The 26,775-nt window shown below is 39.2% G+C and overlaps 2 protein-coding genes across 4 annotated transcripts in view; one reads left to right on the top strand and one right to left on the bottom strand.

Moving 5' to 3' along the window:
* The window catches only part of ACTR6 (actin related protein 6), a 29,464-nt gene extending 12,418 nt beyond the window's left edge, over positions 1-17,046 (bottom strand). Inside the window, exons 1-7 of one of the 2 annotated variants that reach the window (XM_026013053.2) lie at positions 16,883-17,046; positions 11,328-11,767; positions 9,427-9,544; positions 8,914-8,982; positions 6,736-6,859; positions 5,290-5,425; positions 5,142-5,198 (exon numbers count right to left, since the gene is read on the bottom strand). In XM_026013053.2, coding sequence (XP_025868838.1) covers positions 5,142-5,198; positions 5,290-5,425; positions 6,736-6,859; positions 8,914-8,982; positions 9,427-9,544; positions 11,328-11,602 — 779 coding nt within the window. In that variant the 5' untranslated portion in view covers positions 11,603-11,767; positions 16,883-17,046. Of the gene's footprint in view, positions 1-5,141; positions 5,199-5,289; positions 5,426-6,735; positions 6,860-8,913; positions 8,983-9,426; positions 9,545-11,327; positions 11,768-16,882 lie in introns of those variants that run through there. The other variant, XM_026013054.2, reaches the window with a different exon arrangement.
* A 600-nt stretch (positions 17,047-17,646) lies between these two features.
* The window catches only part of BLTP3B (bridge-like lipid transfer protein family member 3B), a 96,216-nt gene continuing 87,087 nt past the window's right edge, over positions 17,647-26,775 (top strand). The window contains exon 1 of one of the 2 annotated variants that reach the window (XM_026013112.2): positions 17,647-18,007. In XM_026013112.2, coding sequence (XP_025868897.2) covers positions 17,964-18,007 — 44 coding nt within the window. In that variant the 5' untranslated portion in view covers positions 17,647-17,963. The remainder of the gene's footprint in view (positions 18,008-26,775) is intronic. The other variant, XM_026013113.2, reaches the window with a different exon arrangement.

The following is a 26,775-nucleotide window of genomic DNA, read 5'->3' as shown; positions in this document are numbered from 1 at the left end:
GGGATCGAATCCCACGTCAGGCTCCCGGTGCATGGAGCCTGCTTCTCTCCCTCTGCCTGTGTCTCTGCCTCTCTCTCTCTGTGACTATAATAAATAAATAAAAAAATTAAAAAAAAAAAAACAGTATAGTACTGGCAGAAAAACAGACACATAGCTCCATGAAATAGCATAGAACCCAGAAATGAACCCATGCTTCTATGGTCAATTAATCTACAGCAATGGAGGCAAGAATATATATAATAGGGAAAAGATACCTCTTCAATAAATGGTGCTAGGAAAATTGGTGAGATACATGCCAAACAGTGAAACTAAACCACTTTATTACACCACACACATAAAATAAACTCAAAATGGATTGGACCTAGATGTGAGACCTGAAATCATAAAACTCCTTACAAAAAACATAGGCAGTTTTGGACACTGGCTTTAGCGACATTTTTCTACGTATGTCTCTTCACGCAAAGGAATGAAAGTGAAAATAAACTACTGGGAGCACACCAAAATAAAAGTCTTTCACACAGTGAAGGAAACAATTAACAAAATGAAAAGATAACCTATTGAATGGGAGAAGATATTTACAAAGGATTTATCTGAAGTGATATATCTGATAAGGGGTTAATATCCAAAATACATAAAGACATTTTACAACCCAACACCAAAAAACCCCCAAATAATCTGATTAAAATAAGCAGAGGACCTGAATAGAAATTTTTACCAAAGACAACATACAGATGGCCAGCTCAACATCACTATCATCGGGGAGACGCAAATCAAAACAAGGAGATATCACATCTATCATAATGGCTAGTATCAAAAAGAGAAGAAATAACAATGTTGGCAATAATGTATAAAAAGAAAAACTCACACAAACTGGTGTATAACCACTGTGGAAAATAGTATGGAGATTCCTCAAAAAAATTAAAAATAGAAATACCATACAATCCAGTAATTCCACTACTAGGTATTTACCCCCCAAAAAACCAAAAACATATAAAAAATATATGCACTGTTGTTTATTATAACATATTTATAATGCAAAAATATGGGAGCAACTCAAGTGTCCAATGATAGGTAAATGAATAAAGAAAACATAGTATGTACAGGTACACACACACACACACACACACAAACACACACACACAAACACAATGGAATATTAAGCAGCCTAAAAAAGAAATGAGATCTTGCCATTTGTGACAACATGGATGAACCTAGAAGGTTTTATGCAAAATGCAGTAAGTCAGAGAAAGACAAATACGATAAGGATTTCACTTATATATGGAATCTAAACAACAAAACAGAGCAAAAACAGACCCATATGTATAGAGAACTGGCAGTTGCTAGAGGAGAGAGGGTAGGGAGATGAGCAAAACAGGTGAAGGGGAGTGGAAGGTATAATCCTCCAGTAATGGAATGAGTAAGTCCCAGGGATGAAACGTACAGCATAAGGAATATAGTCAAGGTACTATAATAGCATTGTGTGGTGACAGAGAGTAGCTGTGTTTATAATATGCACAGCATAAAGTATAGAGTTGTCAAATTACTGTATTGTACACCTAAAACTAATGTAACATTGTGTGTCAACTATACTTCAATAAAAAACATACAAGAAAAAGATAAACAAAAATGTGAAGTTATTTCCTTTGAATATTTATCTTTACCCATATATACTACATATACTTTTTGTTTTAGACTAAATGTTATCTCACATTTTCATATGCTATCATTCTTCAAAAATATGGTTATTTACTGTCCCATAATATTTATTAGAGGAATCTAATCTATTAAAATATATTTATTAATGTTCCTGATGTTGGAAATTTATATCAAGGGGAAAGATACTTGTGTGTTTGTGATTATGGATTTGTTGCTTTTTGGGTTTTTTTAGGTAGGGTCTATGCCCCAAATGAGGCTTGAACTCATGAGCCTGAGACCAAGAGTCACATGCTCTACCAACTGAGTGAGCCAGGTGCCCCAGAAACTTTGGCTGAATCACATTTCAGCAACCAAGTTATTTTACCTCTTTGGGACTCAATCTCTTCAACTCTAAAAGGGTTATAATAATAAGATCACCGACTTAATACATCTGTAAGAAGTAAATGATTCTAATTATACATGTAAAGTGTTTAGCATAGCCCTTATAAGTAAAAAACATTATTATTGCTTCTTTTTGCTTTTTGTTATCTCCATATACACTATATTTTACCTTCTTTAAGATTTACTATTGCACCAAAGAAAAGAGGATAATTAAACTATGACAATTCTAAGGTACCAACAATTGGAAGATCCATTCCAACTAGAGATGTGAGAAAAGTATAACTCAAAATCAATGCAATATAGGTACTTTTATCTGTATCTTGGATTATCTCATTATTTATTCATACTCTAGGACACAGAATTTGAAATACTTCTACTACCTTGGTGTATTGCCAAACTGTTTACCAGAAAAGTTATTTCAAGGTATGCTCTGATCAGCAGCCAGCAACACAATCTGCAACATTCTTTCTTTTTTTGCAATATCATCTTTTGAAAAAAATTCTATTAAGTTGGATCATAAAAATTGTGGTATTTTAATTTGTGTTTTTCTAATAGCAGTGTCATGATAGAGAAATTCTTTTTTTTTTTTTTAAGATTTTATTTATTTATTCATGAGAGACAGAGAGAGAGGCAGAGACACAGGCAGAGGGGGAAGCAGGCTCCATGCAGAGAGCCTGACATGGGACTCGATCCCTGGTCTCCAGGATCACGCCCTGGGCTGAAAGGGCACTAAACTGCCGAGCCACTCAGGCTGCCCTATAGAGGAATTCTTATTTGTTAACTCAATATATCCCAACTTCCTAAATAAATGCTCAGTAAATATTTTAACTGAATTTGTAATAATTACTACAGATGTTTAACATTTTTCTATGTATGAGAATTATCCATTTATATCCTTTAACTATATGTAACCCTAATAATTATCTATCTGTATCACTGACCATTTGTTTTCTGAGAATCGTCTAGTAACCCGTTATTTTATACCAAGGTAGTGCTTTTCTTAACTGAGAAGAGCCCTTAATATATTAAAGATAACAACCCAGTGTCATATTTGCTTCAAATTGATTTCTCAGGTTTACATTGACATTAGTTTTGTTTACAAATACTTGAAATCAGTGGTTTTCCAGACCAGAAGAGGACAAAGAGGGATTGGAGTGCTGGTAATACAGTCTGCCTGAACTGTGTTCTGGTTACTTGGGTATATTCAGTTTTTAAAGATTCACTGAATTGTACATTCAAGTTTTGTAAACTTCTGTATGTATGTTTTACCTCAATAAAAAGTTTGTTTTATTAACAAAGTTGTATGTGGGAGGGACCTGGGTTTTGGTTAACATCCTCATCTGTCTCAACTTTCTCTGCCTTTCAAATGTGGTCTTTCCAATCTGATGGGGATAGGGGGACTAAATATCCAAATTTTTTGAAACTGAACCCAATTCTTTCTGGTTCTACAATGAATAACATTCACATAATCATAATACTGTATATGCTACTCATGAGCCTTTCGTTGTTAGAATTGATGTATAAACAACAAGGCAAGAAGACTTCACTTTAGTAAAAAGTCATATATAAATGTTATCTCAATAATTAAGAAGAAATCATACAGCATTATGTTTAATGAAAAAAGTCACTGTTTAAAGGTTATATACTATAGGATTCTGTTTCTTGAAATAACAACTATAGAAATGGTAAACAAATTAGAGATTGCCAGGAGAGAAGGACATGGTGAGAAAGCAAATGTAAAGGAGTAGCACAAAGGAGTTCCTTTAGAGTGATGGAATAGTTCTACAGCTTGATTTCAGTGGTGCTTAGATAAAATCGCATAGATGTACACACGAATGCATGTAAAAAATGGTAAAAATTGAAAATAATATTGTACTAGTGTCAATTTTATCATGTTGATATTGTATTAGTTAATTGAGATGTTACTAAGGTTACACAGGGCTCTCCACACTATTCTACAACTTCCTCAGTCTGTGATTATCGTAAAATAAAAAGTCTTTTACAAATGTGATAGAGCTGGGTAGGATGGATAGGGGAGTAGGTCTCTTTTGAGAGTAACAAAAATGTTCTAAAAATGTTCTAATACACTAAAAAACACTGAAAATGTACACTTTAAATGGATGAATTTTATGGTATGTATTAGATCTCAATAAATCTGTTTAAAAAAATAACGGTACACCTGACAGAAGAAAGAAGGAAAACATGGGAGGAAAGGCAGAAGGAAATGCAGATTCACTTATTTTCTCATCTGATATAGAGGGGAGCTAAGAGATACTGACGGTGTCATACTAGTCAAAGTTAATGTAGTGAGAAATTGAGATTTAACAATTCTACTTACAGAACAAAAAAAATCCCACTTAAGTTTTTAAACAAAATAAAATTTAAAATAATAGCATAAATTAAATTTATAAATAAATATAGGAAAGCAAGAAGAGTTGGGATGTGGCAAAGTATGCTAATTCCTCATCTTTTAATGATGGATAGTCAACTAGTATTGGTTAATCCACAAACAAAAATAACAATACATTATTAAGAGTCATAGAGACTAAAACTATAAACCATACAGTTTAAAGACCGTACTTTGTGTGAAATGGAATTGACATGAGAGAAAGAAAGAGGGCGTAGAGATTTATTTTCCTTTGAAAACCCTATTTCCTTAAATGCATTTTTAATTTGTTTTATAATGTATAACATTTATAAACTGCTATAACTTCTAGAATTTTAAGATACTAAACATACTTAACTCCCTAGAATTTGGAAATATCCAAATTTTGATGGACACTAGCATTTTATATGCTAGAAAGCTTTTGGTTTTTTTTTTTTTTTTTTTTTTTTTTTTTTTTTTTTTTTGTAAGCTCTATACCAATGGTGCAGCTTGGACTCATGACCCAGAAATCAAGAGTTGCATGCTGGACAGACTGAGCCGGCCAGGTGCCCCACTAGAAAGCCTTTCAATCTGAACATCATCTGTATTTATATATGTGATATAGTTTTTAAAAGTAGTGATATAGAATTGTCACCTGAAGTTACAACTAAATGGTCAGAGTAGTTTTAAATGACTTTAAAACAGCCAACCCTCCCAAAGAATTAAAGCTAAATATTACCTGTAAGATATGATCTCCTTTAGATGATTGGTTAGGAGTTTTCCTCCTACATTTATCCTACAAAGGGAGAATTCAAATTTGGTTCAGTTTATCGCACCTTTCATTTGGTTTTAACCTAAGAAAAACACGAAAATTGAATACAACTCACCGAATAATTGCTTCTTTTTTCTTTTTACTTCTACAATAGGGAACTATATGTGTAAAGGAATATCCACTATCTACAATGATACAGCACAACTCGGAAGGATTATCTCGAAAATACCTATGTGCACTGAGAGCACCAGCTATTCAGAAAAAGATAAAGAAAACTGGATTATATAAAGTGTACTTAATTTAAAGTAACTTAAAGAAAGGTAACAAATTAAGGCAAACACAAAGACAAAAACTTTCCTTTATTTCTATATGTCAATTAAAAATAATATGCATAACTATCACAAGCTCTCTGCAGCATTTAAACTAAAACATCACATTTTGTGGTAAACGTGACTTAAAATTTTTGTGATCAATTTTTAAAAGTAAATATTCTTAATTATTTTAACATCATAACTTATTTTAACAGTTGATAATTTCACTGAGCATTTATTACATGCTGAGCACAATTCTAAAAACTCCATGAGTATTTGTGTTTTAATCTTCACAACAGTTCCATCTTATGGATGAAGAAATTGAAGCATAGAGAAGTTAAATAATATACTCAATGTCATACAACTAGAAAGTAACAGTCAAGATTCAAACCACCTAGAGTGATTCTAGAGCAAGGTTTCTCAACCTCAGAACTACTGACATTTTGAGCCAGATAATTCCTTGTTGCTGGAGGCTGTCCTAATCATTTTACGATGTTTAGCAGCATCTGTGTCCTCACAGTCGTGACAACCAAAAATGTCTCCCAACGTTGCCCAATATCCCAAGGAGCAAAATCACCCTGAAGAACACTGTTCTAGAGATTGTGCTCTTAACCATTATAGTATAGTATCACTCATACAGACTTAAATTCTGCAAGCTAAATATTTGAGTACTTTCATTGTACAATCATGTAATGTAATTCTAGCCTTTCATAAACTAGTAAGCATATAAATATCTAAATGACATATCTAAATATCTAGATAATATTTTCAGATTGGTTTTCCACATATTGGCAGGCTGAGCTATTAACATTTCAATCAATAATAATGATAGTGGACACATCAGTGGCAGAAAAGGTAACCTCCTTAGAAACAATCTTTCAGAACTTAAAAATATGTGGCTAGTGGAGCACCTGGCTGGTACAGTCATTACAGCATGTAACTCTTGATCTCAGGGTTGTGAGTCTGAACCTCAGAGTTTACTTTAAAAAAAAAAACCAAAAAAACAACAAAAAAAACTAGTATGTGGCTAGTAACTTCATTATGGAGAAAATACCAAACTAGTAAAAAGATGAAGTGAGAAAAGTCTGATTAGATAATCTCTAAGATTATACCTAATTTTTAAATTCCATGTTTTATTTCCTTCAAATCTAAAAAAATGTTACCCAATATTCTTGGATTTTAAGTGTTTCTCTTTACCCTATTCATGTCTGTATTCCCATTACTTAATTGCAATCAAAACTTTAACTCACCATTTACTCTTAAGACTGCTTGGAACTGATATTCTTCAAAGAGGATTTCATTCATTGATTCTTGAATTGAAGTGAAATTAAAGTATGGTTCTGTGATAATAATATTGGTATCTAAAAAATCAACCTATGAGAGAAAAAAATTCCACAAGTTTTATAACTTTGTAGTCATAAACACTTGTTTTACATATATAAACAAAAATATTAATCCTCACAATAATCCTAGATGTCTTATTACTAACCCCATTTAATTGGCCAACTGAGGTACAGAAAAGTTGAATACATTACCAAGGTTCATGTAACTAGTTAGGGACATAGCTAGGATTTGAATCCCGGAAGACTGATTACAGAATCCAGGCACTTTATTATTCAATTTTAACTCTCTTAATGGTAGCATTAATAAAATGATACTATCAAATTGTTTGAAAATCAGCGTGCAAAAGTAATGAAAAATACAACTACAAGCATTACAGATGTTTTGTTTTCCAAGTCAAATGGCCAGAAGCTTTAGCATAGTGCTTACATAATTCTCTCCTACACCCTTAAGAAGCATTAAAAACTGAAAATTCACTCACTATACCTAAAGGTACATTACATACATTAAAAGCACAAAATTCTCACATAATATTCACAATTTAGGCATGTGGACAAAAATATTTTACTGTGAAACAAATAGGAGATGGTGAATTGATCTAATAATAGTAGACATGTAAATAATCTTGAGTTCCATACAGACTCTCTTAACCTCAAATTCACTTCAAAATGAAAATTCTATTCATATGCAATTACTTAATTTTAAATATTTAAATATATTTAAAATATTTATTTTATTTTTATTTTTTTTAATTTATTTATGATAGTCACACAGAGAGAGAGAGAGAGGCAGAGACACAGGCAGAGGGAGAAGCAGGCTCCATGCACCGGGAGCCCGACGTGGGATTCGATCCCGGGTCTCCAGGATCGCGCCCTGGGCCAAAGGCAGGCGCCAAACCGCTGCGCCACCCAGGGATCCCTAAAATATTTATAATATTTTTAAATATTATACTTCTTCAAAACTAAGAACAGTATATTAGTGACTTAAATATAACTTTTGAAACATATTCTAAAGTTAAAGCTAGATACCTCAATTACCTTCAACCCCAATCCCGGAATTACTCTCTGGAATCTGTCCTTGGCCTTTCCTCTTTACTGATACCACCTTATCTCTCACCTCAAATAATGCCACTGCCTTCTCAATGCCCTTTCTGCCTCCATTCTCTTCTCATTCTGCTCGGTCTTCTGTGCCGCTAGCATAATCATCAGCAAGTATTTTTCTAAATCAGAACACTGATCACCCTCTGCAAATGTATTCCTCACCACACAAGTCCTTCCTTCTATGACTTGACACTGCCTAGGAAATAATGCCCATATATTTGCAATTTCATCCCCCTTCAACCCATCTTACAGCGTGTGCTGGTAAATGGTCAACAACCAGATCTCCAGGGGGAAAAAAGCCCTGATTTGTAGGGTTTACCACGGTCTGTGTTATAGATACTGTCACCATGGTTGATTTCCAGGTATCCTGAAGTCACCAAACCCTGAACACAGAGCTGGGAAGAAATGCATGTAATTGGTTCTCATTACCCTGTAGGAGCCAACTTTCAGCACAAGACTGTTCAGTAAAAATTCTGAGTCTAGGGGATCCCTGGATGGCTCAGTGGTTTAGCGCCGGCCTTTGGCCCAGGGCGTGATCCTGGAGTCCCGGGATCGAGTCCCACATCAGGCTCCCTATGTGGAGCCTGCTTCTCCCTCTGCCTGTGTCTCTGTCCCCCCACCCCCGTGTCTCTCATGAATAAATGGGTAAAATCTTAAAAAAAAAAAAAAAAAAAAAAGTCTATTCACTTCACACCATGCTCTCCCCCCTACCAGATTTTAGCTCAAGTAATCGTAAGTATATAAGTATTACTTTTCATAAACATATATATTTTGGCAGTCTATATAATTTTAAAAGCTAAAAATGAGTGATAGTACATAGTAACCATGTGGAACAGATTTATTTAAGTCATATTAAGGTGTAAACTAGCTTTATATCCTATCCTGTTGGTTCTTGCATTAACATGAGTTAATAATTCTTTGATGCTGTAATTTTTCATTGAATAAAGCATGGAAATAGAAATTTGAATACATACTCCAATTTGTTACCTGATACATTTCTTTTCCAAAAAGGTAATCCCAAACTTGTCTTTGAACATCCCAATTCACCAAGTAGCCCTAAAAAAAATTCTTGTATAAATTACCAAAAATATTTGAATAATTTTTAAAAATCACATTAATATACTCTAAATGACTAATTGCTCTTTATGGTTACCTTCACTACTCAAACACTGTTTAAGGAGACGCCACTCCATACTTACATTTTTTTAACATGTTCATCTCATTTAGCTTTAATATAAACAAGTAAAATTCAGTACCACAACCAGTATCCTATAGCATCCTGCTATAGGGTCTGGGATTGAACCCCAGACAGTAACTAAGTCATGGTCATTTATTGCTAACAAGACAATTTAATTTCAATTTTTGGTTTTAATAAGATCTTATTAAAATTTAAATAGCTTTTCTAAAAACATTCCCATACATTAAAAAATCTTAATTATACATTTAAAAATTGTCTTTACATTTAGGACTATGTTGTTAGAAATGACATAATTGAATTACCTTCTGAAAAGGAAGGATGTAAAAGAGTCCAGAGGGGTCCTTTATTTCATCTATCTGGTTAGCAGTAAAAGTTTTAAGTCGTGCTGTTTTTGACCTGAACTGACAGTTAGGAATTACCCTGTAAACAAAGAAATAATATAATTATTTCCTAAATACTCACTTAGAAAGTATAATTACTTAACCACCTCCCTCCATGACAAAAAAAAAAAAAATCAGAACCAGTGTTTCTCATTTTGTCTTCAAATAATTAAAAAAAAAACACATTTTTTAAAAAGTTCTAATATGTATGAGATCCTACACTGGACCCTTTATCTTTCTCAAGTAATCCTTAAAAAAATCCTTCTAGGTGGGTATTGATCCTGCCACCACCAGATGACAGTCAGGGCTCAGGTAAAGTTCTGGTCTTTTTGGCTTTAATGTGGGAATCCTAATACCACTCGGGGAAAAGATTTACAGTTTCAAAATTCTTGCCATTAAAACTAAATACCTAAGAAGCCAAAGATTTTCAATTAGCAGGATGCTATAGGATACAGAAGGAGGAAGTGGTTCTTAATATGGTTGCCGCCAACCACAGGCTTACAATCTGGTTAGGAAGACAAACTAGAGTCATCATCAACTATACACACATGTACACATGTATGTGTGTGTAGGAGTGGGAGAAGGGGAGGGGAGAGAGAGGAGGAGAGAGGGAAAGGATATTGGGACAATACTGCAAACATGTTTTGTATCTGCTTATTTCATTTATACTATGTTGTCATTTTCTCTACATGTTTAAATATGCTTTGAGGACATGATTTTTTTTTCTTTAAAGATTAATTTTAGAGAAAGCAAGAGAGTGAGAGAGTGCAAGAGCTGGGGGTTAGGGTGCAGGGAGAGAGAGAATTTCAGGCCAACTCCCAGCTGAGGGCAGAGCCCAAGGGGTGATTCAATTCCATTCCCTAAGATCACCATCTGAGCCAAAGTCAAGAGTCTGATGCTCAGTGCACTGAGCCATCCAGGCGATTGGAGGACGGGATTTTTAAAAACCGCACCTACAGTCAATCTTATGGTTGTACTGTAATATTAGTCTATTTTCTATTCTTGATTATTCAGCTTACTTTCTTTTCTTTTTTTCCCACCATACACAATGTCTGTAACATAGAGCATCCTGTATTTATTCTTATCAAACCCTTCATACTTATTCCTTAGGAAACTGATAACAGAACTACTGTGGCCAAAGGATAAAAACAATGATACACATTGCCAAAAAACATTTTCCGGAAGACTAAGAATTTACGTTTCTCTTTAAAAAAGAAAAAAAGAAAAGGAGAAAGAGAGGGAGGGGAACCCTCTGTAAACATTTTAGAAGTAAAGCATCTTTTCTTCTCTCTATATACGTATATGTTTGACGAATGCCATTGTAGTGATTCCGTCAAATCAAGTCTATCAACCAGGTCGGCCAAGGCACACCAAGGGGCTTAGACACGAAGCCTTCAACGTCTCCAACCAGTAGGTCGTTTTTAAGCGCTTCTGGGGTCACAGGACCCACTGAGGATCTGGTGAAAGCCACGGCAGTGCCCTCAAGAATGTGCATATGCACACACATGTCCGCGCTTCCTGCGGTTCCTGAACTTCGGGGACGCACCGCTTCGTCGAGCACCGCTTCTCAAAGAAGCCTAGTTTCCTCAACGATTTCCTGTACCAAAGGAAACGCACGTCCCACTTCCGGGGCCGCGTGGCCTACATGACCGCCACAACTGCAGTGGAAAGCATCCCAGCCTCCCGGCCCCAGTCGGAGCATCCCTACGGCGCCGGTGAGGGCCACGGAGGGCCACCTGCAGTTTACTGCGCTCCCGACAGGAAGCCGAGTCTGTGAAGCCACCATTCGTCGGGCTCCTGCTGAGGAGCGAGAGAACACTTACGACACGTTTTCATGGCTGTAACCGATTTTGGCATTGTAGGCTCCGTTATCCAGCACCAAAGTCGTCATTTTACCGCGAACCCACCGGCTGTCGCTCCGTCCTCCCGTCACTTCGGCTCCCTGGGCTTCCGGGACTCTAGGGTTGGCGGGGCGGGGCGGAAGGGCGCTTCCGGTCTTCCTTAGCAACGGAGGACGCCGGAAACCAGAGACGCCCTGCAGGCCTCGCTGCGGGCGTAGGGCTGTGCAGCGCTTACCTCCACGCCCCGCCGGTTCCATCCCCCGGGAACGTGCAACCGGCTTGCAGCTTTTGCGCCCACCGTATTACGTATTTGCCCTCCGCTTCGCACACTGACTCGCCCCGCCAGGTCTCTGTTGACTTCCGTGGTGCACCTTCAGCTTTGTGCCCGCGTGTGTTCCAGTAGCATTGTTCAGTGACGTTTCCTAAGGGATGAAATGCAAAATCATACAGTGTGGAATGGGGTATGAAGTCTCTTCAGCCTCATTCCCCGCCATTGCCCATTCGATTGTAGCCCAGGCCCGACCACCTTTAAATTATAGACATGCTGTTTGATCAACTGCCTCTCTTTTCTACGCATACTCTCCCTCCGCCTACTTGTTCTTCATAGCACTGCTCTGTCGTTCTTACTAAAAGGTTTCTTGACACCTCACGTTACCCTGTTCTCACTCTTGAAATCAGGTGCTCCTGTGTGCTCTTGTAATACCCTCGGCTAACTCCAATACATAATAAGGGATAAGAATGAATTTTGTATTAGAATCCAGACTCCACAAAATGGCTGTGTAACCTTGGGCGATGAAGATGATGATGGGTAAAGATTTAGAAAGTGCTTAATACCTGTGAGTAAACTTTCAAAGATATATAGATATAGATATAGATAGATATATATAGGTATATATACACATATATATCACACAGACACATATATATACACATACACTAACTTAATCTTTAAATGTCTGAACTATTATTAAAATCAAAGAGTTAGTGATTAATAGTCTCTGCATTTAAACTCTTGGAACCAAATCTTGGCTCTTACTAGATGCTGTGGACAGGCTAGTTCATCTCTCTATGCCTTAGTTTTCTCATTTGTAAAATACAGTAATATTAATAACACTCCCTTGCAGAATTGTTTTATGAAGAGTAAATGACACAAGTACCTGGTAGAGGTAATCATCATCATCACTGTCATCTTTTCATCACATACTTATTCTCTTTTATTTTTTTAAAGATTTTACCTTTAAGTAATCTTTACACTCAACCTGAGACTGGAACTCACAACTCCAAGATCAACAGTTGCATGTTCCACCAACCAAGCCAGCCAGGTGCCCCCATATAATTAATCTCTTAACTTGTATAGACAAGTTCACAGACGGCAAACTCCTTGAAGTCTGACCACTCTATTCTACTGGTCTAGATCTTTGTATTGAAAAATCATTGAATGTCCAAAGTTAATTATGTGCAATTTTAGTCATTCTGTTTTCTCTAATTTATCACTAAACTGATAAGATCTCTTACTACAAACATGTAAAGAATGTTTTCTAAAACTTACAGCATAGGGACGTCTGGGTGGCTCAGCAGTTGAGCATCTCCCTTGGCTCAGGGCATGATCCCAGAGTCCTGGGATTAAGTCCCACACCGGGCTCCCCTGAATAGAGCCTGCTTCTCCCTCTGCCTGTGTCTCTGCCTCTCTCATGAATAAATAAATAAAATCTTTAAAAAAAAACTTATGGCATAGAGCTGCCATCATTTCTAGTCATCTTTCATCTCTTAAAATATTATTTTTCCTTCTGATTACCAGCCTTTTCTTATTTAAGCTTCTCTTTTTGCTTTCCTCAACATTTACATCCTCCTTGATTAAGGTCATTTTTGTTCTTGGTTTCAGCTGTCATTAAATAATGATAAATCTAAAAGCAGAATTTCCACACCCAACTATAGTCTGAATGTTTCTACCCAAGTATCCTAGGATAACTTTAATGGATAGCAACAAATCCAAAACTGAATTTTATCTCCAAAAAGGTTTGTTCCACCTAATTACTTATCTATATTAATAGTGTGTCCCAAGATCCACATGGTGCATCAAGCTAGATACCTCAATTACCTTCAACCCCAATCCCGGAATTACTCTCTGGAATCTGTCCTTGGCCTTTCCTCTTTACTGATACCACCTTATCTCTCACCTCAAATAATGCCACTGCCTTCTCAATGCCCTTTCTGCCTCCATTCTCTTCTCATTCTGCTCGGTCTTCTGTGCTGCTAGCATAATCATCAGCAAGTATTTTTCTAAATCAGAACACTGATCACCCTCTGCAAATGTATTCCTCACCACACAAATCCTTCCTTCTATGACTTGACACTGCCTAGGAAATAATGCCCATATATTTGCAATTTCATCCCCCTTCAACCCATCTTACAGCGTGTGTTGGTAAATGGTCAACAACCAGATCTCCAGGGGGGAAAAAGCCCTGATTTGTAGGGCTTACCACGGTCTGTGTTATAGATACTGTCACCATGATTGATTTCCAGCTATCCTGAAGTCACCAAACCCTGAACACAGAGCTGGGAAGAAATGCATGTAATTGGTTCTCATTACCCTGTAGGAGCCAACTTTCAGCACAAGACTGTTCAGTAAAAACTCTGAGTCTATTCACTTCACACCATGCTCTCTCCCCTACCAGATTTTTTTTTTAATTTTTTAATTTATTTATGATAGTCACAGAGAGAGAGAGAGAGAGAGAGAGAGAGAGGCAGAGACACAGGCAGAGGGAGAAGCAGGCTCCATGCACCGGGAGCCTGATGTGGGATTCGATCCCAGTCTCCAGGATCGCGCCCTGGGCCGAAGGCAGGCGCCAAACCGCTGCACCACCCAGGGATCCCCCTCCCCTACCAGATTTTAGCTCAAGTAATCTCAAGCATATATTACTTTTGTTAAAATACAATTCAACTGAGTAAATTTGAAGATTTAATTGGCTTTACTGAAAGATTCATGAACCAGGCAGTATCCAATCTAGCAAACTAAGGGGAACTCTAAGAGAAATTGTACAAAAATGGAAGTAGGTGGAGGCCACTGCAGAGCTTGAACTCAAGACTCTGTGATCAAGATCTGAGCTGGGATCATATCAGACACTTAACCAACAGAGCCACCCAGGTGCCGCCTAAAATGACCTTTCTTATGTGAAGGAAGTGGTGTCTTTTTCCAGGGACCCTTGACTCCTGCTTATATAATTTTAAAAGAGTTAAAAATATGACTCTGCTACAAGTATATAATAAACATGTGCAACAGTTTTAAGTCCTATTAATGAGTGAACTAGCTCTAACTCCTATTTTGTTGGCTTTTACATTAATATGAGTTGATAAATCTTTGGTGCATATCCATTATACATCTGTATGACAGTCATGTTTTTTAACTTTAAAAAATTATACTTTGATAATTAAATAGCAATTAAGAAAAATGTAAAGGGGTGTTGGGTGGCTCAGTTAAACATTTGACTTGGGCCCAGGTCATGATCTCGGGATCCTGAGATTGAGCCCCATGTTGAGCTCCCTGCTCAGTGGAGGAATTTGCTGGTCCCTCTGCCTTTGCCCTGCATGTTTTCTCTCTCAAATAAACAAAAAACATCTTAAAAAAAAAAGATGTGAATTAATTTAAACCACTGAATTTATAGTGTTCTTTTTTTTAAGATTTTATTTATTTATTCATAAGAGACACACAGAGAGCGAAGCAGAGACACAGGCAGAGGGAGAAGCAGGCTCCATGCAGGGAGCCTGACATGGGACTCCATCCGGAACCCCAGGATCACACCCGGAGCTAAACCGCCGAGCCACCCAGGGGTCCCTTATAGTGGTTTTGACATATGTTCCCTCAATCAAGGGACAGAAAAATTGCAAATATATTTCTCAGTAAAAAGATATTGGTACAAATCAGTAAAAACTCATTAAAATACACAGGCTTAAGGCAGAGTCAGTTGCCCATAGCAAACCAAGACCTAAGTACAGTTTCAACCTCTTTAGGTGTGGAATTTTAAGCCAATTAGCCTGGAATTTTTCTGGTCTGCATCAATTAGGTAATCTGTCACATGGTCCCTCCTCATCCCAACGTCCCCCCCAAAGGAAAAGAAGGTAATCCACCTAATAGGGCTCTTGGCCTTTCCCCCTAAATGAAGGTGACCTTGCCTGAAACAGTCTTTTGTCTTTCTTTCTTTCTTTTTCTTTTCTTGCAATGACTTCCTGTAAATTCCTTCTATTTATTTATTTATTTATTTATTTATTTATTTATTTATTTACGATAGACACAGAGAGAGAGAGAGAGGCAGAGACACAGGCAGAGGGAGAAGCAGGCTCCATGCAGGGACCGATGTGGGAATTGATCCGAGGTCTCCAGGATCGCGCCCTGGGCCAAAGGCAGGCGCCAGCGCCAAACCGCTGAGCCACCCAGGGATCCCCTGTAAATTCCTTCCTATAAATACTTTCCATTTTGTACAATTCCTTTCTTGGGAGTTCCCCTCTACTTGCTATGTGGGATGATCCCAATTAATGAATTGCTTAATAAAGACAAATTCTCGATTTGCTTAGTTGAATCTTTTTAAAACTCTACTACAACTATAGTTATCAAGCTGTGAGATTCTTTAATACTTACAACTTGGAAAAGGAATCTGTGTTTTGTTCTAGCCACGACATTAGGCCACTTGCCATTTATAAGCCATGAGCTTTGACACTTCCACCTGCCTGGAACATACTCTTCCTGCTAGTGAATTAATTCCATCATATAGTGTCTGGCACTCTTTCAAGTAGTCTAGTACTTACTTAACCTTCATTAGCTTGGTTAATCCTCACAACAACCATCGTGGAGCCTGAGAAGTTCCATACTGTTCCTAGGATCCCATTGTTAAAAAATCTGCAGAGCTAGGTTTTATATCCAAATCTTGAATTTCAAGGTCAATGCATTAAGCTGATTCAGTCTCATCTTTGAAATAACATCTCTACTGTTAATCTGCCTTTGACCTAAGGTAGAACAAATCACTCCTTCTTCGTGGGCTCATAACACTTTGCATCTGTTTTCAATAATGCTAATTTAATAGCATTTATTAAAGTGTTTGCCTAGTACCGAGCACTTTGTTGAAAACTTTATATGAATAATCTCATTTAGATCTCATAAATTCTGAGTTAGAAACTTAATATTATCTTGCATAGATGAGGAATTTGAGGCTGACACATTAAATCACTTGCCCAAGTTTACATAGTGACACAAAGGCCGAGGTAGCATTGGACCCAGTCCAAGGACTTACCTCAAGGTCTTGAGAGTCTATTTACCTACCTAGTCTGTTAACTCTTTGATGACAGAACAGATTTGTTTGCTTTTGGCTAGGCAACCCCAGAATAAGGCCTAGCTCACATTGCATGAGGAATGGTGAGGAGTCAAAGCATTATCTCCTTTCCTTTCTTCAAAAAGGGCAGCTTGTTGGACTGTGTGTGAACTACCTTCTCTCCCCCACCCTTAACCTCATCCTTCCTGATCCATCCCTCAGAGGTAGTATTAATACCTTTCCTCCTTGAGACGTCGCTGGGTGGTTATTTTCACCCTTTGAAAATGTTGCTTTGGGGCTGGGTGACGTGGAGAGCTCTAATAGTTCTATTTCAATCATTTCCTTCCTTTTTATTGAAATTTTCAAGTGAAATTTTGCATTCTTATTTCCGTAGCCACAACCTAGCGAGAAGGTTATAGAATACACGATTAACGTATTTTGTCTCTGATTAAGGTTAAAAGTAAGGGAATTATTTTCTCCAGGTTAACACAGCTAGAACCACAGAGCCAGGACTTGAATTTCTGACTTCTAATTCCCAGGTCCTAGACTCTTAAGACACGTTGTCAACTTTTACCTCCCTTAGGATTGGAATCACCAGAGGAAACATTAAATTACAGCATGGGCGTGTGTGTGTGGGGGGGGGGAGGAGCAGTATATCTATGAAGAAAGCGGAGTACAGCAGGTAGAGAGCAAAGCGAGCAGGGTAGTTCGTGGAGCAAATTGTGAAAAACGAAAAAAACAAGTAGGATGTGGAAGGAGCACTCCGTGATGGAGGCAGGAACCAGGCCAGAGCAGAGACGGAGGATGTGAAGCCCACGAAGGTTCTGGGATCCGGAGCGGCGGCAGCAAACGACACTCATGCAGCGCGGGGCGGGGCGGTCCGCGCAGCTCCGCCCCCCCCGCCCGCGCCCCGCCCCGTGCATCCCTGCACCACCCCCCCCCCGCGCGGCCCGCCCCGCGGCTCCCCCCGCCCGCAGTCTGCGTCGCCCCGCCCCCGCCCCGCCCCACGCGCGTCCCCGCGTGCACGCCTCCCCCGCGTCGCCCCGCCCCGCGCCCCGTCCGCGCCGCCCCGCCCTCCCCCAGGTCTCTTAGGTGATGCTGCAGCCAAGATGGCGCCGGCGGCGGCCACGGAGGCCTGAGAGCGATGCTCCGGGTCCTCGGCGGCAGCGGCGGCGGCGGCGGCTGTGGCCTCGGCCGGGGCCTTCGGTCTCTCCCGGGCGTGAGCACTCACGCCACCCTTCGCCGGGCTAGTCCGGACCACGAAGAGAGGAGGCAGTGAGAAACGCGGAGGGAGCGCGCCGCCTCCTGCCCCGGCACCATGGCTGGGCTCATCAAGAAACAGATCCTGAAGCACCTCTCCAGGTCAGCTAGAGCCTCGGGCGTGGGGGGCCAGCCCGCCTCCGCCCTCGCCGGCCCGGGAGGCTGCGTGCAGCTCGGGGACCGCGGGGCCCTGCAGTCGTGCGGGAGGCGCCGCCTGAGCGTCCAGGTCCTGGTGGGGCAGGGGTCGCGGCCCCGATGTTCCGTGGCCGGCGGCGCCCGGCGCTGACCTCCGGAGTCGGCCCCCTGGACCGGCCGTGCCCCGCCGGCTCCGAGCGGCGTGCAGGGCGGCGGGGCAGGCAGCCTGCTGACCTGGCTCCGGGGACCCCGCGGGGCGCTGCTGCGCGGAGGCGGGGATGCTGAGTGCGGCCGGGTGACTCCGAGCTCCGTGCTCGCCTCCATTCGGAGCACGGCGGTTCGGTTCACCGAGGGCGCCTGGAGCAGTGCGGACCTTGGGGGCTGAGGCTTGTCTTCTCCGTGAAGCGTTAACCTTGTGGTTTCCCGAGTTCACCCCCGCCTCGCCGCGCCCGCTCCGGTGCATGAGAGTGTGCGCCTGTTTGCACAGTTAGGGTTTGTGTTCGCCAGATAGACTTCCCAGCTTTGGCAAAGTTCTTTCTGGGGTCGTTGTATGTAGTTCGACATCATTTTGGCAAAACAGGTTTTTTTTTTTTTTTCCTTTTTAAAATATGAGATCCATAAATTCAGGTAGTCAGCATCTGTGGTGATAAACAATACTTGTCATTCTTTCCGTTTCATAACGCGGTTTTAGTCAGAAACATGACTCAGTAAAGCTGGCACTTTGTTACTTCTGACTTCTCCATATTTGTCTCCGGGCGCAGGCTGAATGTGGGATCTTGTTTCCAAATGGTTAACAGAGAATTCAAAGCGTTTGGTTATGACCCCTTTTTTTGCTCTGTTATTTGTAAGTTAATGATACTAGGATAAAACTTGGTATACAGGTATGTTCACACGGTGAAGACGGTTGATTGTCCAGATCACTGCATACCACAGGTTGCAGGTTGGGCAACAAAATCAGTGTTTCTGTGAATCAGCAAATATGTTATCTAAACTTAAAACATTGAGTAAGATATAACCTCTATTTTAACAAGTAGCAAATTATAGCAGCACTTATGCATATGCATTTCTTAATATTATCGCTAATTGAAATGTTTTAATGACTTGTACCTACGGTCCAGTACTGAATTATTTTATTTTGGAAAAAAGGTTTTATCTTTTTAATTATTATTTAGGTAATACCTGACTTAATCAGATGCCCTCTAGCCTTTGTCATACTCCATTCCCCAAGAAAATTCAGACTTCCAGAAAATGATTTGAGCGTTTATCTTCCAAGGATGATGGCGCATGGCTAGTTCCATTCCAGATGCTTGGGAGAAAAGTTAATTCAGAGTGTCTTACGTTGTTAGTTTAATTCTCTTGTGGAACTTCAGTTGAGAAAGACTCTTAAAAATTAATAGCAAAGGTGGTGGCTTACTTCACAAAAGAGACCACAACTACATATTCAGAATTGAATCCTTGGGGTACTATTTGATCTGTGTGATTTTTAATAGCTTTGTGGTAAATGGTAATAAGGATTGTTTTTCAGAGATGAGGATTTTTGTTTTTTCATCTTTGGCCATTTGTATGCCTTTCCTTCCTTCCTTCCTCCCTTCTTTCGACTTAGAGTTGACACACAACGTGAACAGTAGCTTCAGGTGTACAACACAATATGTGACAACTCTATGGGTTATGCTGTGCTCTCCACCAAGTGTAGTTATCACCTGTCACCACACAATGCTATTATAGTACGACTGACTGAATTCCCTGTGCTGTACCTTTCATCCCTGTGACTTGCCCACGATCAGAGCCCTTTACTCTGCCAACCATGAGTTTGTTCTTTGTATTTATGGATTTCTGCTTTTTTGTTTTTCTTTCTTTAGATTCCACATGTAATTGAAGTCATATGTATTTGTTTTTCTGTGTGTGATTTATTTTACTTAGCATAAAACCCCCTAGGTCTATCCCTGTTGTTGAAAATGGCAAGACCTCATTCTTTTTTATGGTTGGGTACAGATGTGTGTTTTTGAAACACATGAGTTTTTAGTTATTTCGTATTTCAAAACTTAACTTGGGTGACTAAAGAGTATCAAATTCATATTCTTGGCTAGAATGTTGATGTGTGTTGTAATAAATTATAGTTATTCAGGTAGAGGTGAATTTTTGAAATTACCTGGGTCAAGCTTAATTTTACAGATTATCCAGTAATAAAGATGTCTCTATTAAAGTAATTATCTTTAATTATGACAATGTAAATGTTTAACAGGAAATACTTAGAACACATTACCTTCCAATAATAAACATTTCTTACAGCCAGTGGATGCCATTACTGACCCTTCAAAGGAGGCCCTACCTGACCAACCTTTTCATCCTTCTCTGCCTGTTATAGATGCTTGCTCTTTGTCTTCTTCACTTGAACGTAAACTGCATGATGGCAGGGATCTTGTTTTAATCTAGCAGAATGTAGGCACTCAGCAACTTTTTTTTTTTTTTTGTAATGAATGGTGGCACCAAAGCATTGACTTGCCCTTGTATTTTCATAACTGATTAAGACTATATGCCACCAGTGTTATCACAGATATTGGGTATGGCCAGTTTCCCTGTGTGTTTTTTTTTTTTAAGATTTATTTATTTATTTATTCATGATAGAGACAGAGAGAGAGAGAGAGAGAGAGAGAGAGAGAGGCAGAGACAGGCAAAGGGAGAAGCAGGCTCCATGCCGGACGCCCGATGCGGGACTCGATCCCGGGTCTCCAGGATCATGCTCTGGGCCAAAGGCAGGCGTCAAACTGCTGAGCCACCCAGGGATCCCAATCCCTGTGGTTTTAAGAAGGTAATTGAATTACTGAATAAATGAGCCTTTGTTGTCCTGGAAAGGAAGGACCGGAAAATTGACTCTATATATGGGACCTTCCAGTAAGAAGGAGACTGTAAAGGAAAACAGGAGAAAGAAAATGCTTATTCTGAGCCTTGAGATTGAAGTATGGTGAAATTGTAACATTAAAGCCAGTGTTCCTGAGATACAGGGGCTTGAGAAACTGGTATATTGGAAAATTATAAAAGAGAAATTCTTAAGAGATTCTTAAGAGATTAATAAATGCTTTAAGTAAATGCTGAACTATTTGAGAAGTATAAATCTATATAGTAGTTCCCTGCCCAGTTGTTGTTTAGTTTGTATCCTAAGCATCTGTTGCATCCTTAATAAAAAATAGTTTGTGGGACACCTGGGTGGCTCAGTGGTTGAGCGTCTGCCTTCGGCTCAGGGCGTGATCCTGAAGTTCCAGGATCAAGTCCCACATCGGGCTTCCTACATAGAGCCTGCTTCTCCTTCTGCCTGTGTCTCTGCCTCTCTCTGTGTGTCTCTCATGAATAAATCAATAAAATCTTAAAAAAAAAGTTTAAAAAATAGTTTGTGTACTTGGAACTGATCTGAAACTGAACAGGGAAAGAGAGAGAGAGAGAGAGCTGGAGCTTGCCCACGTGCCTCCTGGGATTGGGCAAGGGGGCAGGGCAAAAGGGTGAGGGAGTGTGTGTGGTGGGGGTGGGGATTGGAGTAGTTAAATTTTAAGAGAAGTGAAACAGGAAAGTCCTTGAAGAGAAATTACTGTGAACCAGTACAGAATATGTTTTGGAGTCTTTTCCAAGAGAGTATTTTTCACAAAAGAATGAAGAGTTCTAAGGAAAAGTTAGAACAAATGTAAAAAAGGAAATAACGAGAGCTACCTTTCAAGGACTCCTGTTACTGTGGCATTTGTATTTGTGTGTTCGAACAGGAGAAGAGGAGGAAAATAGAAGCTAGAAGATGAAGTGTATTAACACTAAGGATCTGAGAAGGAGTAAGAGAGATTCAGATACAAATGTTCCCTCTTCTCTTCCATGTTTTGGCTCATACACACTAAGCTGGACACAAGGTTTATGGGAAGTGGGAGTTGGCAGGACAACCTTCACAAAGTCTTATACAACCGTGGAGTCTTTGTATAGTTTAAAATTGTGGTTTTCAATCAGGTGATTTTGCCCCTTAGGGGTTACATGTTACATTTGGGATGTACTTTAGGATGTTGTATTTGGTAACATCTGGATACATTTCTGATGGTCACAACTTGTGGGGTGGGATGGAGGCCAGGAATGCTGCTAAACATGCTGCAGTACACAGCATAGTCTCCCACAACAAATAATTATTTGACCCAAATGTCAGTAATTTTGAGATTGAGAAACTTGTTTGAAGTATACAAGCATTTCAAATGTTTGAACTAGGGTACTGGTGCTACTTCAGGTTATTTTGTTTTTGCAAACAACAAAAACCTCAGTTTAACTTAATTAATAAGGGAATTGTAACAGAAAGCTGTTGGGATAGGTCCCAAAGTCTGGGGAGAGGCAGGACCTAACCAGCTCCTAAAACTTCATTGGATAAGTTAATTCTCTGTTGTGAAGACCTGCTCTGTGTTTGTAGGTCTTTAGCAGCATCTCTGGTCTCTACCCACTAGATGCCAGTAGCACTCCAGGCATTGTTAATATCCCCTGGGAGTAAAATCTCTTGATTGATAACTACTGCTTCTACCTCTCACAACTCCCTGTTTTTGGTCTTTGCTGTCAAGTTTTAGATTCCTGGGAGAGAGAACCTGTTTGGCCCAGTTCTACTTACCAACATATATCAGTTAACAATGGCAAAAGGGTCATAAAGCAAAGATATGGTCAGAGGGAAACTACCTTGAGTGTGGCTTGCTGTTCCATTTGGTGTCTTTAATAGGCCCTGAACTAAAAATTAGATGTCAGAAGGCCTCATTTGCTGTATTAAAGATAGTATTTCATCCCGGGAGGTGACTGCTGATAAAGAATTCCAGACAGAAGAGGAACATGATCATTAAAGATGTTTGGTTATCAGTTTGGTTTTTGGACTCCAGAGTTCAGGAACAGTTGACTGTCATGGAAATACAGAGTCTACAGAGGGTCTCTGATTAACTTGAAAAGTAATGGATTAGAAGGACATCAGTATCCCAACGGAATTTATGGTCGGGTGAGGGGACCATTCTTGGAAAGGGACTAATGATCTAGGTAGGAGAAACTGCTTGATAGTCTCAACAAGATATGTTCCCTAAATTAAGGGGAAGGAGTAAATAGAAAGGGTGTTTTAAGAAGATTGTCGAATATTTGGAATATTTGTTAGGGAGATTAGGAATGGTTGAACACTTGCCGGATCTTGTGAGTGAATGGCAAAGTGATAGAGAGTTTATGATGCCTCGCGGTGTATTCATGGATAGCTTATGCTGTGAAAGAAAGAGAAGGGGGAAACAGCAGCTGATAGTCTGGAAAGAACCATCAAAGAATTGGAAATTTTATCTGAATGGGAGAGCAGTTGAGAAAAACAAATGAGAGAACTGGAAGGATTGGAGGTTTTGTTTGAAAGTGTCATATTAAAGTTTAAAATGTCAGAGGGGGATTAGGCCTAATTTAGGGCAAGGTATCCATTAAGGCCGTAGAACTGAATTGCTGAAGAGAAGTTAGGGTGCATATAAGCTTCTGGAGTGAATGAGGAGTGAAGGAAGTAGAGGGAGATGAGATCACAGAGAAAACCAGACCACCTTGTGGGGCCTTATAATGACTAGGTCTATATATCATTCCTGAATTAAACATTCTTAAAAGGAAACACAACATTAATTCAACCGTCAGAAATTATTTTTTCAAATGATAATTTTATATAATTATGATAGGCTAATTACATTTCTACTTTTATGGTAAAGCTCAATAATTTTTTTAAAATATTTTATTTATTTATTAATGAGAGATACAGAGAGGCAGAGACACAGGCAGAGGGAGAAGCAGACTCTCTGCGGAGAGACTGTGGGACTCAATCCCAGGACCCTGGGATCACACCCTGAGCCAAAGGCAGATGGTCAACCACTGAGCCACCCAGGTGCCCCAAAGCTCAATAATTTTTAGAGTTGATGTTTATCAGGTTCTTGAATACTGGGCATTAGAGATACAAAGATGGGTAAGACATGGTCTCGGCTCTTGGGAAACCTCAATGATTCCTACTGTGGCATAGGAAGCATGAGTAGGATTACTAAATGTTACCTATTCCTAGAGCTATACTACCATATGAAATTTGTGAGATTTGGCTTACTTGGATTGGGCAATTGGAAAAAATTTGAGTGAATTATTACCCTTTGGGAATAGAAATAGGGATGCCTGGGTGTTTCAGCAGTTGAGCATCTACCTTAGGGTCAGGATGTGATCCCAGTCCGGCATCGGGCTCCCTGCATGGAGCCAGCTTCTCCCTGTGCCTGTGTCTCTCCTTCTCTCTCTGTGTTTCTTGTGAATAAATAAATAAAATCTTTATTAAAAAAATATAAATAAATTTACTTTTATAAGTCTATGAATTTTTTAAAGTAATTTTTAGTTAGATTTACAGTATTTTAAAAATAATCTCCAATACTGTTGACTTTAACACTAGATATATAACAGTTGTTTATTTAACAAATATTTACTGAGTGCTACTTTGTACTGTGCTCTAGTCCTTTGTGTTGTGTCATGAATCTCTGCCCTTAATGGAATTTACATTTTTAGTCAGAGGAGGCTGATAGTAAAAAAAAGTGAGGAACATTATATCAGTTTGCGGTAAGTGCTATTAAAAATAGAACACAGGGAAAGGAGATAGGAAGTGCAGGGAAGTAAGGAAGGAGTTTGCTCTCTTAAATCCAGTGATCAGGAAGGTCTAATTGAGAAGGTGATATTTGAGAAGAGAGAGGAAAGAGGTAGTGGAGGCAAATGCAGAGATCAAGAAGTGAAATCTTGCTTGCCATTTTTGAAATATAATAAGGCCACCAACATGAGTGAAGTGAGGAGTGAAGTAAGTAGAGGAAGATGCATCAAAGAGAAAACAGGGCTAGAACTTGTTGGACCTTGTAATGACTTTGTCTTTTATCCTGAGTGAGATCAGAAGCCACAGCAAGGCTTTGAACCAAGGATTACTCTGCAGCCATATGGGAAGTAAATAATAGGAGGACAAGGGCAGAAGCAGGAGCCTAATAAAAGTGCTAATTATCCAAGTGAGAAAGGTATCGGCTTGGGTGTACGTTGATGGGGTGGACTTGTTGAAATATAGTCGGATTCTCAATGTATTTCGAGAGTAGAACCGCAGGATTCTGATGGATAAGATGCAGATTGAAAGAGAAAGAACAGTCATGACATAAGCAAATGAGGAGATGGAGTTGCTGTTAAGTAGAAGACTGCAGGAGGGGCGGGCTTTAGGTAGAGAGATACGGAGTTTGGTTTTGGGTGTATTAATTTGGATGCCTGCTAGATACCTGAATGGAGAGGCCTTTTACTAGTGAACTAATTTACGCATTTTAGTCTGCTGTTCCGTCAAATGGAGTGTAGGCAAAACGACCTCCAAAGGCCTAAGGGACCTTAAGACTGAAGAAATACACCAAGTTCAGCTTGGTGAGAAATGGTTTATTAAGGAGGTTTATGAACAGAAGCAGGTCCTGAGTGGCTGCAAAGCAGGCAGACCTCTACAACCCCACCTCCTGTGAAACCTGCTCTTGTAGCTCTAGAGGCTGGAGAGTATGTGCGAGGAGACCACCAGGGAGGAGAATGTTTGCAAATAGGTATGTATCATAGTTGAATCTCCAGAGCAGATCCAAAGTGTTACACCCCAAGGGTGTAACTACAGGTGCTGTTAAACAAAAGGGAAGAATGGGAATGGGGGCTGAATTCATGAAGGCTTAGGTCACAAAGCAGCCTTCGTGGTGGTAGTCTGGTTCACAGGTCTGGCAGCGACAGCGTCGAGTGTTTCAGGTATATTGGTTTATGAAGTACATGATTACAGCGAAGTGAATTGTAAGATGAATTTTAAGGGGTGGACTTTATAGTATATCTTGCTAATAAGTATACTATGTAGAGGTAACATATGTAAATGTGCCCATTTCTTTCACACTAATTTCCAATTAAAACCAGATATTGATTCTTCAGAAGTTAGTTTCAGGGGATTAATTTGTAAACTTTAGTTGAAAAGGGTGTTGGATGCTTTGTCCATTGGATAGGTGTTGTAATATTACCATTCTAGAATCAGAAAAGATTTGTTCCGGTTCCTGAAAAGGAAATTATTAAAACGTTAAGATTTGTAACTTGCCCAAGGTTTGACAGGTAGTGTTGGGTGGTGAAGTCATTGATCCAGTACTCTTTTAATATGATTATTCTATGCTGTCTGCTCAGGCCATTGTTCCTACCTAACAGTTTGCTTTTCTTTTACTCAATTTTCAGTATTTATCATTAAATTTCAGTCTCACACTCTTTTTTGGTATTTCACCATCCTATTGCAGTATCCCTTAGGAGATTCTTTTATTATTTGAAAATCCTTTGACTCTGTAGTTCTTTGAAGCTTGGGAAACATAGTCTTTTGACTTAGCAATTCTGTGAAGTTGGGAAAGCACAGTTTCTCCATTTCTTAATAGTTGCATAATTTTTTTGCAATATTACACTTTGCCTTAATAATGCAGTTTCCAATCTAAACATTCCTTAGTAATTTGATCTCTTATCAGTTGTATATGTTCTATGTTCTACATATTATATTGTATATGCTAGATTGAATAATTTAATATTCCTGTTAAATATCGGTATTTAGTTGATATTAGTGACTAGAGCTCAGAAAGTAAGTTTGAAAATAAGTTACAGGTGTAACTTTACGACTATTTCCATGAGTGAAATAGGAGTAGTTATTATATCAAGACCAAGTTATTAAAACAAAATTAAGAGTTGCA

This window comes from Vulpes vulpes, chromosome 10, assembly GCF_048418805.1.
Source record: "Vulpes vulpes isolate BD-2025 chromosome 10, VulVul3, whole genome shotgun sequence".
Lineage (NCBI taxonomy): Eukaryota > Metazoa > Chordata > Mammalia > Carnivora > Canidae > Vulpes > Vulpes vulpes.
This window is presented reverse-complemented; position numbering and strand designations above follow the sequence as displayed.